The 19,386-nt window shown below is 52.0% G+C and overlaps 1 protein-coding gene across 1 annotated transcript; it reads right to left on the bottom strand.

The window, feature by feature from the left end:
- Positions 1-1,922: 1,922 nt before the first annotated feature.
- LACTBL1 (lactamase beta like 1) lies at positions 1,923-13,583 on the bottom strand. The gene is made up of 6 exons (XM_044769332.2): positions 13,520-13,583; positions 10,992-11,101; positions 9,038-9,195; positions 7,824-8,062; positions 3,887-3,992; positions 1,923-2,904 (listed from the first exon to the last, which is right to left on the bottom strand). Exons 1-6 carry the CDS (start codon positions 13,566-13,568, stop codon positions 1,923-1,925), a joined length of 1,644 nt encoding a protein of 547 aa, XP_044625267.2. The 5' UTR covers positions 13,569-13,583.
- Positions 13,584-19,386: the final 5,803 nt, after the last annotated feature.

Genomic DNA, 19,386 nt, shown 5'->3' with positions numbered 1-19,386 from the left:
AGGATCAGCGGCAGATGTTAGCTCAGGGCTAATCTTCCTCAAAAAAATCAAAAAATAAAAACAGTGACAATACCAAATGCTGGCAAAAATGTGGGGAAACTAGATCACTCATACATTGCTGGTCAGAATATAAAATGGTACAGCCACTCTGGAAAATAGTTTAGCAGTTTTTTAAACAAAACTATCATTCAACCCAACAGTTGCATGCTTGGGCATTTATTCCAGAGAAATAAAAACTTACGTTCACACAAATACTTGTAGACAAATGTTCATAGCAGCTTTATTCATAACAGCCCCAAATTGGAAACAACACAATTGTCCATCACCAAGTGAAGGTTGAACCAACAGCGGTGTGTCCACACCAGAAACCACTGCTCGGCAACAAAAAGAAACACACGATTGATACTTGTAGGAACTTGACTGACTCTCCAGAGACTGATGCTGAGTGGAAAAAAAACAAACCCAAAAGATTACATACTCTATGACTCCACTTATATATTCTTGAAGTGCCAAAATTACAGAAATGGAGAACAGATGGGTGGTTGCCAAGAGTTAAGGAGGGGGTGGCAAGCAAGCCGGTGTGGCTAGAAAAGGGCAACAAGAGGGATTCTTGCGCTGATGAAAATGTTCTGTGTCTTGATTGTATCAATGTCAATAACTTGCTTGTGATATTGTACTCTAGTTTTCCAAGATGTTTCCATTGAAGGAAACTAGGTAAAGGATACACCAAATATTTCTTACAACTGCATTTGAATCTACAATTATCTCAAAATAAAAAGCTTCATTTTTAAAAGGACATGCAAAATACAAGCCCAAATTTTGTATTGGATTTAATAGGCATATTCATCAGAATTTTAAAACGCATGCTCTGCAAAAGACATTATTAGGAAAAGGATTTGCACCCAGAGCATATAAAGAACTTTACAATATGATAAAATACAATTAAAACCACAGTGAGACTCTGACTTCACAACCGCTAATGTGGCTAAAATTGAAAAGACTGACAATGCTAAGTGTTAGCAAAGATGTGGAGCAACGAAACTGTCACATATTGCTGGTGGAAATATAAAACAGTACAAGTGTTCAGAAAACTCCATGGCAGTCACTCCCAGATATTTGCCCAAGAGAAATGAAAGCATGTATTCACAAAAAGACTTATCCAGGAATGCTTTTTCACAATAGCTCCAATCTGGAAACAATGCAAATGTCCATCAACAGGTGAATGGACAAACAAATTGTGGTATATCCATACATGGAATATTACTCAGCAATAAAAAGGAACAAACTATTGAAACACACAAAGACATGGATGAACCTCAAAACACCATGCTGAGCACAACAGACACAAAAGACTACACAGTATGATTCTAGAACAGGCAAAACTGATCTGTAGTGATAGAAGGATCAGTGGTTGCCTGGGGCTCAGTGCAGGGGAGGGCACTGACTGCAAAGAGGTAAGAGAGAAGCTTTGGGGGTGATGGAAATGTTCTGTATCTTGATTGTGGGGGTGGGTATAAATATTTGTCAAAATCATCCAGCTGTACCCTGATAACATGTGTATTTCATTTTCTGTACTTTGTAACTCAATAAGGTTGATTTTTAAAAGACAAAATGCAAGCCATATTTTGTCTTAGATTCAACAACCACAAAAGTACTCTGCCCGCTCGCTGTTAAAGTTTCTCCATGCTTACTCTTAATTTCTGCACTAAACTCTTCCACGCCCAGGGATAACGAACAGTTTGCAAACCGGCTGTGGTCCGCAAACCACACTTTGAGTAGCATCACCCTACCCGGCTTGGCCCACTCCTCGGGTCTCTAAGGGACATCCCTGCAGCCTTACCTTTCAAACCCAGGTTGGAAAGCTGGGAGGCGAGGAAGAGGGGACCGGGGGAGGGGAGGGGGACTCTGGACAGAGCCCGGGGTCACTGGCTCTTGAACACGGGTTTGTGCGGCAGCCGCAGCACGCCGTACGTGTTCAGGCCGGGCACGTCGAAGCCGGGGGACAGCCCGTGGCGGTCCAAGGGGTAGAAATGCACGAGCTGCCCGTGCTGGGCCTCGAGGGAGAGCCAGGAGTCGCCGAGCGGCAGCGCGCACGGGAACTCGCGCGCGACGTGCAGCTGGAAGACGCGGCCGCGCAGGTGGCGCAGCGCCAGGGTGCGGAACGCGGGCGGCACGAGCGCCTCCACGCGGGGCCCGAACTGGTGCAGGCGCAGCTCGCCCGCCGGCCCGGCGCGCACCTCGTAGAAGGTGAGGTTGGCGAAGGTGAAGTAGCCGGCGAAGGGGCGCGCGCGGGGCGGCGGGGCCGGGCGGCGCTCGGCCTCCCGCAGGGCCCTCTCCACCGCGGGCAGGAGCACGTCGTAGGCCTGCGCCACCAGGTCGGGCCCGGGCGGCCGCGGCCCGGCCAGGAGCAGCACGAGGCCCAGGCGCAGCGGCGGCACCAGGGAGAAGGTGGCGGCGTAGCCGTCCAGGTCGCCGTCCTTGCGCACCACGCGGTAGCCCCGCTGCGCGTGGAACTCCCACGGCGTGCCCGTCTCGTTGGCGAAGTAGGCGCCCGGGCAGGCCAGCAGCGGCGCCAGCAGCGTCTTGGCCGCGTCGGGCCGCAGGAGCCGCCGGGGCCCGGCGCCCAGGAGCACCATGGCCAGCTTGGCCAGGTCCGCGGGCGTGGAGTACATCTGGCCCGACGGGCGGTACCAGCCCAGGTCGTAGAGCGGCGCCGGCCGGCCGCTGCCGTAGAAGCCAGCAGCCAGGCGAGCGCGCACGAGCGGCGTGAGGTCGAAGCCCGTGTCCGCCATCCCCAGCGGCTCCAGCACGTTCTCCGAGATCCAGCGCTGGTAGTCACCCTGGGCGGTGTGGGCTGCCAGGACGTGGGCCAGAAGAGAGAAGGCCAGGGTGCTGTAGTGGCACCTGGGGGAGGGGGTGCGGAAACTGGGATTTAGCCGTGGATGAGCATCTCCAGGCCCTGCGTAGCCCCCTCCCACCTGCTCGGACTGGCTAAAATGCCACCAGAATTCTCTGGAGTGGGTGGGGCTGAGAAGGAACCCCCTTCCCCGCATCCCAAATGGTCAGACCCAAGAGAGACTTCGGCGATCGTTGATACAGCTCCCTATTCAGCATCTGGGAAGACTGAGGCCCAGAGAGGGGCAAAGAATTAACTAGAGTCACACAGCAAGTTGGGGAAAAGCTGGGCTCAGCAGTGCACCTGGGAAAGTGGTAAAACAAATCTTATCGGTCCTTTACACTTTAGTATGATTTACTTTATGAAATGGAGTACTCGAGTCTTGGATGATTGTGATCATGTAGGTCAAGGATTACAAATATGAAACGGGATTTCACCCCTGCCTTCTTCCGAGCCACGCCAGACACCAATAATCAGTAAGAAGTCTCTTTTCTTTCCCAGAGCAGATGTAGGTTCAGAATTGCTAAAATACTGCCTCAGGAAAGCACAGAGATGGATGAAAATCCACAAATCCTTTTAGACATTCCTGAACTCTAGCCGAAAGTCCTTTTTCTGCAGATGAAGAAGGCAACGTCCACGAGGAGGGACCTGGTTGGACTTGTTCGCTGCTGTATCTCGGTTGAGCACCCTCCTGGCACAGAGTAGGTGCTCAACTCAACTCGTCATGTTGAGTTGATGAATGGAAAGAACCTGCGGCTCAGACAGAGCTGGATCTGGGCCCAGCTGCCCCTCCCCCACCCCCCCCCCCTTGCTGTGCGGCCCCTCCGCAGTCCTCGGTCTTCCAGCCGCGGAATAGGGTTGTGTTCAGTGATGCCCGAGGTCTCTTGCAGCTCTGCCCGCCTAAGATGTGGTGACACAGGCTCTCTCCCAGGAGGGTGTGTCCCCTCGAGAGGTTCCCGGCACTGGTGGGGCATCGGGCACACTCCTCACCTGGTTCCTGGGTCCGCCACCAGCACGTCCTCCTTGAGCAGGCTCAGGGCCTCCTGGGTGCTGCCCCTCCACAGCAGCGAAGTGGAGCGGAGCCTTCTGGGAAGCCCTGCAGAGAAGCAGTGGTCAAACATGCTGGGCCAGCTGAGGGTGGGATGGGGGCCCCTGGGTGCTCTCCCTCCCCCACCTTCCGTGGGTTGAGAGATAACAACAAGATCACTTATTTTAAAAAAGTCTAGCATGGACTCTAGTCCTGCCTGTGTTTCACTGGGCAAACCACTCAACCTCTCTGAACCCCAGTCCCCTCACCTGTACCATGAGGGGACTAATTCCTATGTCCTAAGGCTGATGGAGGACTCGATGAGATCAAATGCTCAGCATGGTGCCTGGTCACAGGAACTGTTCAAAAATGATCATCATCGACCATGGAGGTTTGAGTCCATGAGATTCTTGAGGTCAGTGCCCTAACAGGTTTTGCGGACCTGGCTCCTCTGACCACTTGGAATTTTCTGTTTACTGGGTGTGACAAGTACTGGGAGGATCAGAGGACTGTGGCGTGGATTCTTTCCATCCATCCATTCAACAATAGATTTCCAGCATCTGTTTTGTGCCAAGGACTGTTCTGGGTACCGGGGATTCAGTAGTGACTCTACCCATGGAGTTTAATTTCTAGTGGAGGGCACAGATGATAACCAAATAAATATGTGCACTATAGAGAAAATTAATTGCATGTAAGAAGGGAGGGATTGTTGCTTTATACAAGGTCGTCAGAGGAAGACCTCACAGAGAAGGTGCCCCTTGAGCAGGTGAGAGCTGGAGGAGGTAAAGGAGAGAACCACACAGTGCTCTGAGGAAAGAATGTCTCAGGTAGCGGGTACAGCATGTGCAAAGGTCCTGAGGCAGGAATGTCTTGGCATGGTTGAGGGACAGCCAGAAACAGCCAGTCTGGCTGGAGAGGAGTGAGAAAGGGGGAGACTTGGGAGGTGAGAGATATTGGGGTGCAGGCACAAGATCCTATAGGGTGCTATCGGCTACTGGAAGGACCTGGCTTTTTCTCTGAGTGGGATGGGGCTGCTGCCGGGGTTTTGAGCAGAGGAGTGATGGCAGCTGGCGCATATTTTCTCAGGGTTGCTGTGGCTGCTGTGGGAAAACAGACATTTGGGGACAATGGCAGAAGCAGGGGAGCCCGTGAGGACACATGCACAAATCCATGTTTAAATGATGGTCACCTGGTCTCGGGTGCCAGCGTGGAGGTGGTGAGGAGTGGCTGGATTCTGGACATATTTTGAGAGTGGGGCCAACAGAATTTGCTACTGGAGGGGATGTCAGAGGGATCAGAGATGGCTCCAAGGCTTTTGTCCTGAGCAACTAGGGGCTGGAGTCCCAAGTCCTGGCTTTAAGTTCTGACTCTAGCACTTGTTGCTGTGTGGCCACAAACCACGTGCTTCACGTCTCTGAGCCTCGACTTGCTCACCTAAGTGTGCTGAACCACCGGCAGTGGTTTCCCTGTGAGGTGTGGCAGGCTTGACTGAGAGAACGGATGAATGCTCCAGGAAGGGGAGCAAGCTCTCAGTCCGGGTGAGGGTTGATCGGAAAAGACACGGAGAGCCTAGAGCAGTTATTTCAGGCAGCCGTCGGATCGGCTGGCCCCTTTGGGACAGGGAGGGGACATGTAGGGTGTCTTTAAACTGATCAACCACTTAGAGCCTTGGGCTGGGTTCCGTCGGGTGTAGACAAAGAAGGGTCCACAGTGTACCCCTAGAGGGAGCCCTGGAGTCAGATTAGAACCCAGTGGATGTAACAGCAGGCTTACGGAGGTTGAGCCTCAGAGCTCCTCGCCTGCATGGCCCCTTCCAAGGCCCATATCCGACTTTGAACTTATCATGTATTTTTAAAGAGGACCCCCCAAATTATACCCACGTCAGGCCCCACTTAACCGAGGTCTCCCCCTGGCGGTAATAACCAGAGCTGTGCTGACAAGTGCCTCTGTGTGCCCGGTGCTGGGCTGCGTACTCATTTAATCCCCCAGAACAGCCTGACTCACAGTCATTTCATTGAGGAGAAAAACAAGGCTCAGAGAAGTTGTGACCCGCACGAGATCACACAGCTGGGAGGAGGCAGAGCTGGAATTTCAGCGCTGCTGCCCTTAACCACCGGGCCGCCCTCCCCCAAGAACACGCGGATCCTGTCCCGCCTGGGCTACCTCAGGAGGCTCCATCCTCTCCCTGAGCCTCAGGTTCACCATGTGCGCATGGGAGTGACAAGCAGCCTTGTCCGTTGACTGAGACCTCAGGCCCGAGCACACTTGGTGAAATGACAGAAGGGTGGGCACTTGGGAGGGAGTCCTACCATTGGGGGTCACGGGTTGATGACTGCACATGTGAGCCCTGGAAGGCATCTTGGAGTGGGGCGGATCCTGCCTGCCCCCTCCCCCTTGGCTGGGTCCGTCACCACGAGCACAGCCCCTTCCTGCTCCCACACACCTCCTCCTTAACCCAGTCCTCTCGTTCACAGGTGGCAGGTGAGCATAGAGGCCAACACAGGGTCCTGTAGGATAATGAATGCTCCAGAGCAACCCCTCGGCATCCAGCCCACTCCTGACCCAGTCCTGCCAATTCCTGTCCACTGGCTTTGCCTCCCAGTACCCCGGCCTGCTCCTGCCCTTCCACCATGTCAGCTTCATCCTGGCTTGGAGCATATCTTATAAGGATGATGATGATCTAGTTTATTTTTAATAAGTAACTCATTTCCATGATTCAAAATTCAAAAGACACCAAAGGCTAGACAATGAAAAATGTTCCTTCCACCCTTCTCCCCAGCCGCTAGTCCTCCCTGGGGGCAACCCAGTGTTTCAATGTCTTTCGTTCCCTTCCAAAGATATTTGACATGCATATGTGTGTTATATATATTACACATATAAATTCACATACACATACGTATCATATGTGTATATATCATTTTGTTTATTCACGTAGTAGCATACAAGATATGCTGTTATGAGCTTTTGTCCCCACTTAACGATGTATCTTATTTCACCTCAGTGCATAAAGAACGTTATTACCCTTTTTTTTAGGGCCGCATAGTATCTGATTGTATAGCTGTGTCATAGTTTATTTAGCCGTGCCCCTATTAATATTTAGATGTTTCAATGTTTTGCTGTTACAAATAGTGCTGTAGTGAATAACTGTACATATCTCACACCTCACATGTGTGAACCCATCTGTGAGAGAATTTTCCAGAAGGGTAATTGCTGAGTCAAAGGATATACACATTTTTATTGTGATAGGTGTTACCCATTGCCCTCCATACAGGTGGCACCAATTTAAATTCCCACCACGGATGTAAAAGGGCCTATTCCACCATCACCTCACCAAGGTGGGGCACCCACCATTTTGACCTTTGCCAATCTGCTAGGGGGGAAATGTCTCTCACTGTAGTTTTAACTTGCATTTATTCTGTCATGAATAAGGTTGAGCATCTTTTAATATTTTTTAATATTCTTGAGAGCCATCCGTATTTCCTTTTCTGTGAACTGTCTATTCTGTTCCTATCCTTTACCCATTTTTCTGTTGGCTTCTTGGCCTTCATATTGATTTGTAGGTGATCTTTACATTGAGGGAAATTAGATCTTCATTGTAGAATTGCCTACAAATATTGACCTGTTGACTTGTTCTTCACCTAACAAGCAGATCTTGACTGTCAACTTATTTTGACCTGCCAACTGATCTTAATTTCCAACTTGATCTAAATTCTCAGGCTTCACCTCGCTTTTACCTCACCAGATCTTTCTACCTCTGGCCCAACCGCCAGGGAGAAGGCGGTATGGCCAGTTCCGGAAGCAGAGCAGAGAGTGGGCCCAGCCTAGCTGGCTGAGAACCTGATCCTCTGTTCCCGCCCTGAAATGGTTTGGGCTGAGCTGGATAAGTTCAGAGCCACTCACCTGAGAGCTGGCTGGCCATCCTTCGGAGGGTGACAGGCGACGGCCTTGGGACCGGGCCCGCCTCCTCCAGCCCATCCACCAGGCTCTGTTGTTCGGGGGCTGATGCCGCACCCAGGGGGTTATTAATGGTGAAGGAGCTGGCATACCGTTCCAGAGGGTCATCCAGAGAGGCCACGATGCCCTCCTCCCACAGACGGTACAGCATGAGGACGGGGAAGATCTTGGAGACGCTCGAGATCCTAGACAGCGTCGGGGGCACGAGGGTGCGGAGGATATCCTGTTGGCTCCACAACCCACCTCCACCCCGTGCCCCAGCTGCCAACTGTCTAGTATCCTAGGAAAGCACTCAGTCCACCCTTACTCAGCGTCTCAGAGAGAAATTCCCCAGCCTCTCTAGAACTAGCTTTGGGATGCTTAAAAGCCACAGCTCAAGGCAGTGGAGCTGGATGGATGCTCTCGAGCTCCTACCCCATGCCAGGCCCTCCCCCAGGTGCTTCCCATTCTGGGGCAGACCTGGGTTTGGGCCATACCTCTGCCTCTCACTGGCAGAGTGGCCTTGGGCAAGTGCTGAACTTTCTGAGATTCAGTTTCATTGTGTGTTTCATGGGTTGGAGAAAGGAGTGAACAAGATTGTGCGGGTAAAGTGCCCGGCAACACACTTGGCAGGCAATAGGTGCTCAGTAAGTGACAGCAAGTATAACTGTTGGCCCATGCCCGGCACCAGCAGGTGCAGTGTGCTGGAACCCCGTAATCCTCACCGTGTCTCTGGGAGCAAATGTGTTCACTTTGCACTGTGAGCTTTGAAGATCCTGCAGGCAGCCCCCTGGAGGGGCACTCTGGGTGTGCAGCAGAATGTCCCAAGTAACTTCCATCCTGGCCACTACTGCCAACTGTCGGGACCTGGGGTGAGGGCCCAGGAACTGGTTACAGTTCCTTTGTGGCACATGGAAGTGGGGCAGGGTAGGACACAAGAGAGCGGAGGCTCTCCAGAAGGATTCCTTCCTGACCTATTACCCCTGTGGTGTGATGTTGGGCACTCACTGGTCCTCTCTGGACCTCGGTCTCCTTATCTATAAAATTGTCAGGACTAAATAAAGAGCCCTAGCAGCCTGGAAGCCCAGTCATGATTCTCTTGAGTCCCCCTTCCTCCTAAGTCCCCTTTGTCCTCCCATCCCTCGCTCCCTGCATAGGACATTGGAGGTCCCCCGGCTGACCGGTACATGGTGTACTCGTTGGGGGGCCCAGAAGCCGGGTCTGAGCCATTCTTCCTCCCAAAGTTCCCGGTCCAGAGCACAGTGTCGTTATGGATAATAACTGCAGACATGGCTGCCAGGCCCGGGGCAGACAGTGCCTGGCGCAGGATCCTGTCCACCTTGGAGGAAAAGAGCTTGTGAGTGGCTCGGAGTACAGGCGCAGAGAAGGCCGCCTCCCCCTGCCCACATGCCCCAATTCTCATCTGCACGCGCCACCCACTCCCACATCACACCCTGCACACGGCCCTCTGCCAGGCTCCCCCCTTCTCTCCCCGCAGTTGCTGGAGGGCCCTCAGAGCAGCTCCCCTAGAATCTGTTTGTATGTAGGGCTTCTTCATGAGACTTTTGTTCAAAGAAACATTTCCTTACCAAAATATAGAAGGAGGGAGGGGTTAAAACTACTGATCTAGTCAAAGCCTTGTCTGACGCCCTAGAAAATCTCCGACAGGCCTAGTCTGACCTCCTGGTGTTGGAGAATCCACTATGTAGTTAATGTTTATTGAAAATACCTCACTATTTTCAGTGACGAAGTATGATGATGACAACAGCTAACATTTAGTGGCCATCTAGAACGTGCCAGGCACGGTATAAAGTGATTTTCATACAGTGTCTCATTTAATCCTCTTACTAAGTCAGTGCCAATTTCTCCCCATTTCACAGATGAGAAAATTGAGTCTATGAGATATGAAGTGACTTGCCCGAGTGGCTCTTGGTTACTGGACTCAGGATTAGAACCCCCTGCGAACTCCAGCCCCAGCTCCTCAGTAACGGCTGGACACCCTTGCTGAGCGATTTCACAGATCCTGAATTGAGCTCTGTCGACCTGTAATTCCCAGCCCTGCACGACTCCCCCCGGCTGAACCTCAGTTTCCCCCTCTGTAGAAAGGGATTCACCAGGTATCCATGCAGAGAGGTCAGCACGGTGCCCGGCGCGTACAAGGCGCTCACTCGGAGGCAGCCATGGGTATCGTTGGTGCTTTTTTTTTAAATTACTATGATCCCTGGGCACACATGGCACCCTTCTGCTCCCACCCTTCACAGAAGCTTTTCACGTCTTTGCGGATAGCGACTGTGTCCCTCTGTGTCGCCCGCACCTTCTCTCATGTGACCTCGTCACCTTCCTTCCCTTAAAGGGTTCCTCGGACAACAGTTTCAAGTCCCCCCACCAGGCTGCTGCTCAAACTCTTCCCATCTGTTTCATTTGTCTGTATGTCCCCTAAGGTGGGTGACCCAAGTGGGTGGGGTCTGACTGGCACAGAGTAGAGCTGGCTGACACCCTCCTCCGGTGTCAGGTCACCCTGCAGTGGTAAAAGTTGCCCTGTATGGTGCGTGTATTTAATCATATTGCAGTGGCCTCTGTGATATGGGCTCTGTCAGCCTTTCCCATCTCATCTTTCTCCTCCCCCTACTTGCGGCTCCACCAGACTCAATTTCCTCACAGTTCTCTGTACGTGCCTTGTACTCACTCTGCTGCCTCAGGGCCTTTGCACATGCTGGTCCCTCTATCTGGAGCACACCCTTCACTGCCCCAAGCTCCCTCACTGTACACATGCACATCACCTGGGTATCTCCTACTTGTTCACATCTCACCTTAGACACCACTTCCTCCAGAAGCCTTCCCTGACCCCAAAGCCAGTTCCTTTGTGCCACCATAGTCCCCTAAACTTTCTCCATCCTCACTGTTGTCTTGACTGGTCCCCTCACTTCCAGACGAGTAGCTTCTTGACAGCAGGACAGTATCTGCTTCCTGCCACACCCCAGTGCCTAGCACAGAATAGGTGCTCCAGAACTATATGTTGAATGAGTGAACGAATGGATGGATGCATGGATGCCACTACCAGTGTACAGAATGTGCCCTCCTCTTCATCACCCAGGCCTAGCCACACACCCAGTTCCCTCCTGGGTCCTCACTGACCTTTTCCAGGGCCTTCTTCAACACCGGGAGGGGGTGGGCCAGGGGCACAGGCTCAGGGTGCTGGGGACACATCCTCACAGAGGCAGAGGTCACCTCTGGTCCCAGGGAACCTGGAGGGAACATCACATGGTGAGGGGGACAGAGGTCAGGAAGGGAGTCTAGGGGGCCTCCTAGAGGAGGTGGGATGGTGGCAGCAGAGGCGAGCCACATCTCCGGGCCAGCCCTCCCACTGGCAGGAGCCGCACCAGGAGATATTGGGGTGCAGAGTCCAGCCATGGGCAGCAAGGGGCAGAGGGCAGAGTGGGCCTGGGAGGAGAAGGGACAGTCCCACTCTCGCCACTTGCTCCTTGGCCCTCAAGGCACCAACTAGGCCGCAGTCCTGGCTGGCAGCCCTCCTCTCTTGCACGACCAGCTTCCTCCCTCCGGGTGGGCAGCAGACTTAGACACGTTCCAGCTCCTTGGGGCAGGCTCAGCCACGTCTATCTGTTTCCCTTCCCAGTTCTGATTATAGATTTGGGTGGAAAAGTGGACGTGGGGTCCCACTTAGGCTTCAGGCCTTGTGAACCAGAAGGGCCAGTTCATCCTATGGACAGAGCCTGGTGTCGGGGGATTGAGTCCTGTTCGCTTCTGTCTGGGTGTAAGGCTTCCCGGTAACCTCGGGGAAGAAGGTGTGGGCCTTGGCAGGGCTGTGAGATCATCCAACGGCCCCCAGACCTCCCCTCATCCTCTCAGGATGCTGTGGGGTAGTAAAGGTAGGAGCTTGCCCGCCACCTCAGGACCTGCCCCCTTCTGGAATCCTTCCACTGCCTCCGAGACGACTGAGAACTGAGAACTGAGAGGAGGCTCCCGGTGGAGGGTCACTGTGGCCACAGATTCTTAGCTCCTCCCGCCTCTCCACTCTGGCTGGCTCTGCCACTTGCTTTGGCGCATAGGATGAGGCCGAATTGACCTTGCGCCTCCCAAAATTGGGCCTTAATCTGCCTTTGCTGCCTGGGAATACCGCCCCTCGTGGACAAGCCTGGGACAGCAGCCTTGAGAGGGAGCGTCCACGCGGAGGGAGGGCCCAGCTCTGCCCGCTGACCTGCCGGCTGCGTTGGAGAGAGCCCAGGTTAGACAGCGCAGAACTGCCAGCCAACCCAGATTCATGAGAAAAAGTAAATTACATTGTTTGAAGCGAGTAGGCTTGGGGGTAGTTTGTTACTCAGCAAAAGATAACTGATATGGTCCCAAACAGGAAAATTACAGACTCAGCAAGCGGAGCAGTGAGAACTCTGCAGAGTCGCAGCTTTGCGCAGCCTCGGGTGCAGGCGGGCCGGGCGCGCGCAGCCACGCATCTTTGACGTCAGTGCGCACGCGCACCAACAACGCCCACCCAGAGAACCTCAGAATGCAGATTTGATTCAGCAGATCTGGGCGGGGTCTGGACGGCTTCGTTCCTCATGGGTGATGCCCATGCGAGGAGGGGACCTAGATCACGTGGTCCACGGACCCAAGGACAGTCCCTGAACCGTTTGCTTCCCACTGGTGACAAAGGAAGTACAAAATTGGAGAGAAAGGGTTTAGAAACTTTTATAGCAGTACGACAGAGTAATTTTGTGTCTGTTGAATCTAATTATTCAAAACCCCCCAAGTGGCTTCCAGTTTGTCTTTTTTTTTAAATTTTACTTCTCTAATAATTTGTTTTTATGTATATATAGTAATACTGGTCTGCTATGGATTGAACAGCCCGACCTGCTCACTTGGGGACCCCTTGTTTGAGGGACTAAGAAGGCTCTGATAAAGGAGTTTACCCTAGAAAGGCAGGATGGGGTGGGAGAGGAAGCAGCTGGCAAGAAGCTAAAAGGAGCCATTTCTGCAAAAATCTCTGTGGAACTTTGGGAGCCCAGGGCACCTCTCTGAGCCTTCAGCATCCGCACCCCAGGATGATGCCGAAGAACAGAGAGAGATTCTCCCCAACTTCAGCGGAGACCTGGGATTCTGGAGCATCCATCAGGTTGGAGGGCCCAGCGGTTGTTATAGCAACAGAGGGCCTGGTAGATAGCCGCAGGGGTGGCTCGTTTCCTGAGCCTTGACCAGCTCAGGATGGAGAGGCTCCAAGAAATGGCAGCTGCTGTCTGTGGATACGTGGTTCCTCCCAGGGTCTCAGATATAGCTGGGGGAAGATCTTTAAAGGGGGGTGGTGGAAAAAAAAAGAGGGGGTGGTGCCTGAGGGGGGCTGAAGGCAGAGCAAGAGAACCACTGTTGGTACTTTTGGGGGAACTCTGAGTTTTACCCCAAGACTGGGTGGCTTAAGGAAACCCTGGTGGCATTGGGACACTCATTTTATGCACAAGGGAATTGAGGCACAGAGAGGCCACGTGACTGGCCCAAAGATGCAGTTAGTGAGAGTTGGAGTCAGAAAGGAGACCAGAGCTTCTGAGTCTAAATCTTATGGGCCTCCCCCTACACCCTCGGATTAGGAGAGGCAGCTCGAAGCCCCTGGGGACCCTCAGGGGCTGGGAGAATCTCCAGGATGTTTCTGCACTCACCGGTCTCCAGCTTGGGGAGGTGGTACTGCCAGAGGAAGCAGCCAGTCATGAGCACAGAGAGCAGGAAGAAGAAGCTGCAGGAAGCTGGGAAGAGCCACTTCTTTTTCACTCTCAGCAGTCTGGGCTGCCGGCCAGCCTGGAAGGGGAAGGACCCAGGGCACAGCCCCCGTGGGGGGTCCGTCAGAGGGAAGAGAGATTGAGACCCCTGTCCTGGCCCCTCCTATGCGTCAGGTTCGCCCAGACATCACGAGAGCCCACAGCCTGGGATGAATTTCACGCCTGCAGAACCAAGGTCCTTCCCAGTAGAACCCCTTCAACAGCTTTGCCACGTGTGTACCTCTGCAGCTCTGTGCCTTTGCACAGCCTGTTCCCTCCTATGGACTTAGAGAAATAGTTAAGGCCAGCTGAAGTGCCACCTCCTCCATGAAGCCTTCCCCAACTCCCTCACCCAGGTCCGCTCCGAGGCACTTGGTACAGGCCTCCCTTCTGGGGCAAACCCCACTCTCCGTCTGCTGCCGCAGTTGTCCTCCTCCTGTCAGCTGCTCCACCAAAAGCATGCGAGTTCTCCAAGGCCAGGACTGCTTCTTTCCCTCCTCCGGGGCCCCTGATTTATCCTGGGTGCTCTTACATGTTTATGGAGTGAATGTGTGGGTCCTGAGGACACAGGACAAGGCTGCCCAGGAGACCCGCTTCCCTCCCTTCGTCTCCACACACCCACTTTCCAGAACATCCGCCAATTTTGTGTTCCTGAACCTGGGAGCGCGCACGCAGCGGGCGTGTGTAAAGCTCCCAGCAGGCGGTTGGTGTTTCACAGCAGTGGCTGGTTCTGGGAGGCTGTCACATCGCCACGGCCCCCATGTTGCTCTGCCAAAGGGAGTATAAAAACTCTTACAATGGAAAGGGGCCCGTTTGGAGACCTGGAGGAAGGAGGGAGCTCAGAGAGATCAGGGTCCTTTCCCGTGGGCAGGTGCGGGGGCTGGGGAAGCGCAGATGGGGGCAGGGCGAGGGCGGGCACCAGGGAGATGATGAGAGCAAATCCTACAGCCTGAGGGCGGAGGAAGAGGGCAGGCGGGAGGTGGCCAAGGTATCAGGAGAGAGAGTGTGTGGTGACCTAGCCCCCAGGAAGAACCGTGTGTTCCCTCACAGCCGACAGAGTCTTGGAAACACAGTACCACCTCCAGTTAGAGTCGCAGAGACTGTGCTAAGCCTTTTAAGAGGAGTCCACAGCACCCTGTGAGGTAGGCCCTGTTAGAGCCCTTATGTTACAGAGGAGGCTCAGAGAAGTTAAGTAACTTGCACAATGTCACACAGCTGCTTGCAGAGCTGAGATTTGAACACTAAGGGGTTTGAACCCGTCTCTGACCTACTCAACCAAAGTTCTGGAAGACCCTTAAAGGTCATTTGTCGAAACTTCTCATTTCCAGGCGGGCAAACTGCAGTTACAAGAAGGAAGGACTTATCTAAGAAACAATAACCGTCATATATTGAGTACCAGCTTTATGTCCGGCCCTGCGCCGGTCCCTTAACAGATGTTATTTTATTACACGTCACAATATGCTTGGGAAGTTGGTTTGGGGACCTCCATTTTAGAGATGATCAAATGGGTCTCAGGGAGGTTAGGTGACTTGCTCAAGGTCACAAAGGGTGGTAGCAAAGCTGGGATTCAAATGCGATCTGCCTGACTCCCAACCCTTACGTCTTAATGTGACCTCCTTTGAACTGTCTCCATTGTTCCTGTGACCCAACCTGTGATGTGACCAGGACCCTCCCCTGGTCTCCCCTAGTCTCTTTCCATCCCTCTTGGGGGGCCTGGGAACGAGAGAGCTGGGAGGGAATTCAAGACTTACTCCTTCAGGACCCTCATCTAGGGGACTGAGGGCCCGACTGGGCTGTCTCAGCTATTCAGCCTCCAACACCTCTTGACTGAGCGTCTCCCAGGCGCCAGGCACTGTTCTAGCCCTGGGGATTCAGCAGTGAACCAGGGCCACGAATTCCTGCCCTCAGGGAGCCGGCGTTCTGGTGTCTAGGTCTGTCTCTCCTGGCTGACCCCGCTCTGCACACATCCCCAGGCTGAGCTCAGTGGCTGACCGGTGCCGGGGGCTTGGTGAGGATTGCTGAATGACTAGGTGAGTGTAGTACAGGCCGTTGAAGAGTGAGGAACAGCGAGCTGGTGGAGAGCTGGACCTCAAACTCGGGCCTCTGGAATCTTCAGTCACGAGACAGCCTTGCAAAGGAAAACCCAAGTTCAAACCCAGGATCCACCATGCCAGGACCTGTAAGACTTTGGGCAACTCCCAGTTTCCTCATTTGAAGTAAGAAAGGTAACAGTTTTCCTTGTAAGGTTATTTTAAGACAGTAAATATAGAAAGCACCTTTTGAGGGCCAGCCTGGTGGCGTAGTGGTTAAGTTCACATGCACCCCTTCAGCGGCCCAGCATTTGTGGGTTCGGATCCTGGGCACAGACCTACATACCACTCCTCAAGCCATGCTGTGGTGGCATCCCACATACAAAATAGAGGAAGACTGGCACAGATGTTAGCTCAGCAACAATCTTCCTCAAGCAAAAAGAGGAAGATTGGCAACAGATTTTAGCTCAGGGCCAATCCTCCTAACCAAAAAGAAAAAAAAGGAAGAAAGAAAGAAAGCACTTATGTGTAGGACATTATTCTGAGCACTTTAAAATACATTATACACATTAAATCATTCAACTCCCACAGTATCCCATGAGATAAGTACTATTATGACCTCTATTTTACAGGTGAAAAACTGAGTGTGTGCTGGGCCATTTGCCCAAAGTCACATAAAATTATGTGGCAGAGCTGAAATTTGAACCCATGCAGGGTGGCTCCAGAATCTAGCATCCATAACCACTGGGCTAGCTGTACCACTCCTGGAGAATGAAGTAACATGTTCACACAAAAACTTGTCCAGGAATGTCCGTAGCAGCCTCACTCATCATAGCCAAAAAGCGGAAACAACCCAAATGCCCATCAAATGAAGAATAAACAAAATGTGGTATATCCTACGGAATCCTATTCGGCCATAAAGGGGAATGAGGTACTGCCACATGGATACCCTTGAAAACATGGTAAAGCCAGACACAGAAGGCCACATGGTATATGATTCCATTTATATAAAATGTCCTGGAACATAGCAGGCTCTAATAAATACTTGATAAATGAATGAATGGATGAAAATAAACCCTCTAGGGAGGGTCAAAGCCCTCTCTGTGCCCTTTGCAGCTCTCAATCTCCTCCCCCATCCCCAAATGTGACACCCATTCTGATCTTGGCATTTGTCATTATCGTGCATGTTTTTGCCCCTTTACTGTGTGTTTACGCATCCGTAAATAGCACGTGGTATTGTTTTGCACATTTTTAACTTCTATCAATGATACCCTACTGGATTTTCCTCCTGCAGCTTGCTTTTTTCCAATTTGATCCATGTAGTTCTGGATTATTCTTTATAACTTCTGTAAGCATGCTGTTGTATGAATGCAGATCTTCCGTGACTTATGATAAACCCACCGTAAGTTGGAAATATTTTAAGACAAAAATGCATTTAATACACGTAACCTACTGGCCATCACAGCGGGGCCTCGCCTACCTTAACTGTGCTCAGAACAGTTACATTAGCCCACAGTTGGGCAAAGTCACCTAACACGAAACCTGTTTTATAATAAAGTGATGCATATCTCACGTAACTTACTGAATACTGTACTCAAAGTGAATACCAGAAAGGCTGCCTGGGTACAGATGGTTCTCAGTGTATCGGTTGTTCACCCTCAGGTCCGCCTGGCTGACCGGGAGCCGCAGCTCGCTGCCACTGCCCAGCATCATGGGAGAGTGTCGTACCCCACATCACTAGCCTGGGAAAAGGTCAAAATTCGAAGTACAGTTCCTACTGAATGCATATCGCTTTTGCACCGTCATAAAGTCCTAAGTCAGGGACCATCTGCACACTGTGAATTGTGGTCGTTAGAGCATGGAGTCTGGGACAGACCACCTTAAACATGTGACTATTTTATACATTTGAGTGGGAGCACCGTGCCTAGGAGTGAAATTTCTGGGTGGTGAGCCCTGGCCATGGACGGCTTAGCCAGATACGATCCGGCTGCTCTCCAAACTTGTCTTCCCAATGTGCCCTCCCACCACCTGGGATTCCACTGCTATTTTTAATTTGAGTTTTCTTGATTTCTAATCAGGTTGAACACCTTTTCATGCATGTACTGTATCTATTTAGGTTTGCTTTTCTGTGAATGGACTGTTCTTATTCTTTGCCTGTTTTTTTTCCGTTCAATTTTCTTTACCTATTGGAGTTCTTTGTAAGTTCTGGATGCTCGTGCTTGTGGCTTGTCTTTTCACATTGTGTTTACGATAACTTTTGTTTACAATAACTTTTGTTGAGAAGCGGAATAGTGTAGAGGTGAGTCTGTGGCCAGATTGCCTGATTTTGAATCTCAGTTCAACCACCTCCTGGCTGTGTGACCTTAAGAAAATCACTTAACCTCTCTGTTTCTGTTTCCTCATCTATAAAATGGAGATGATAATGGTGCTTGCCTCATCAAATTGTAAGGCTTAAATGAGTCAATATCTGTGAGGTGCATTTTGTCTGACACACCGTAAGCCCTCTTAGCTATTGTTGTTGAATAGACGGCTTTGGTTTGGGTTTGGTTGCTGCCAATCAAATTTATCAATATCATCTTTTCTGTTTGCAGTGTGTGTGTTGTGCGCACTTAAGAAATCCTTCTTGGGGCCGGCCCTGTGGCCGAATGGCTAAGTTCGTGCGCTCCACTGTGGTGGCCTAGGGTTTCGCTGGTTTGAATCCTGGGCTCGGACATGACACTGCTCTGCAAGCCATGCTGAGGTGGCGTCCCACATGCCACAACTAGAAGGACCCACAACTAAGAATACACAACTATGTACCAGGGGGCTTTGGGGAGAAAAAGGAAAAAATAAAATCTTTAAAAAAAAAAAAAAGAAATCTTTCTTTACACAGAGGTCATAAACATAGTTTTCCAGACTTTCACACAGAAATATTTGGGGTGACAGTGTAAGGAAGGGATCTGATTTTATTTTTTCCATACGGGTGATCTGTCGTCTCAGCACCGTGTGTTAAGTCCTCCGACCTGCCCCCCCACCCCGACTCGCGCGCCCCTGAGACACACCGAGCGTCTGTATCTGCCGGCACCTGTGCTCTGGGCTCTGATCCGCCAGGCTCACTGAGTCTCTGGTCCCTTCCTGTCTGTCCGATCCTACACTCTTTCATAGCGAACACAGCTCACGCGTCAGCTATGGAACACGGGCCACGTGCTGTCCTATGGGAAACAGCCTGGCCTGAGAGGCTTCCCGCGATCTGACCCCACCAACCCCGCCAGCCCATCTCCCGCCTCTCCTCCCCTCCCCCTGCATCTTTAGGCTCCCACACCGGCCTTGCTCCTTCTCTCTGTGCCTTTGCACCTGCCTTTCCCTCTGGCTGTGAGGCTCTTTCCATCCTTTTCCACCTCACAAGCTTGTGTTCTTTCCTTAAAACCCATCCTTGAAGCCCTCTCATTGTGCCCCGGGCAAAGCCCAGGTCCTCTCCTCTCTGCTTTATGTGCATCCCGTTACTGCACAGCAACAGTAACCTGCGCTGGTGACTGCTGGCTTCTTTGTCTGGCTCCCTCCTAGGTGGCAAGTGTCTCTGGCACCAGAATCATTCCTTCTCAGCTTTTATGCCTGCAACACCTGGCACCCCGCCTGGCACTGCAGGTTCTCAGGAAATGTGTTTTGAACTTTACATTGTCCTACAGGTTGAAAGACCGGCGTTCATAGGTCGGCCCCACTCCTGAGTCAGTTGTAACTGAGCAAGTTCCTTCCCCTCTCTGG

This window comes from Equus asinus, chromosome 5 (genome assembly GCF_041296235.1).
Source record: "Equus asinus isolate D_3611 breed Donkey chromosome 5, EquAss-T2T_v2, whole genome shotgun sequence".
NCBI lineage: Eukaryota > Metazoa > Chordata > Mammalia > Perissodactyla > Equidae > Equus > Equus asinus.
The sequence above is the reverse complement of the archived record's forward strand: the minus strand, read 5'-3'. Positions and strand labels throughout refer to the sequence as shown.

What these genes read in the sequence shown, in the direction of transcription:
- LACTBL1 (XM_044769332.2), bottom strand. Translation starts at nt 13,568, where the DNA reads ATGACTGGCTGCTTCCTCTGGCAGTACCACCTCCCCAAGCTGGAGACC. An exon ending in TGAAGAAGGCCCTGGAAAAG is followed by an intron (nt 9,196 to 10,991) that starts GTCAGTGAGGAC and finishes TTTTCCTCCAAG; the next exon opens with GTGGACAGGATCCTGCGCCA. An exon ending in GTGGCGGACCCAGGAACCAG is followed by an intron (nt 2,905 to 3,886) that starts GTGAGGAGTGTG and finishes CCCCTCCCCCAG; the next exon opens with GTGCCACTACAGCACCCTGG.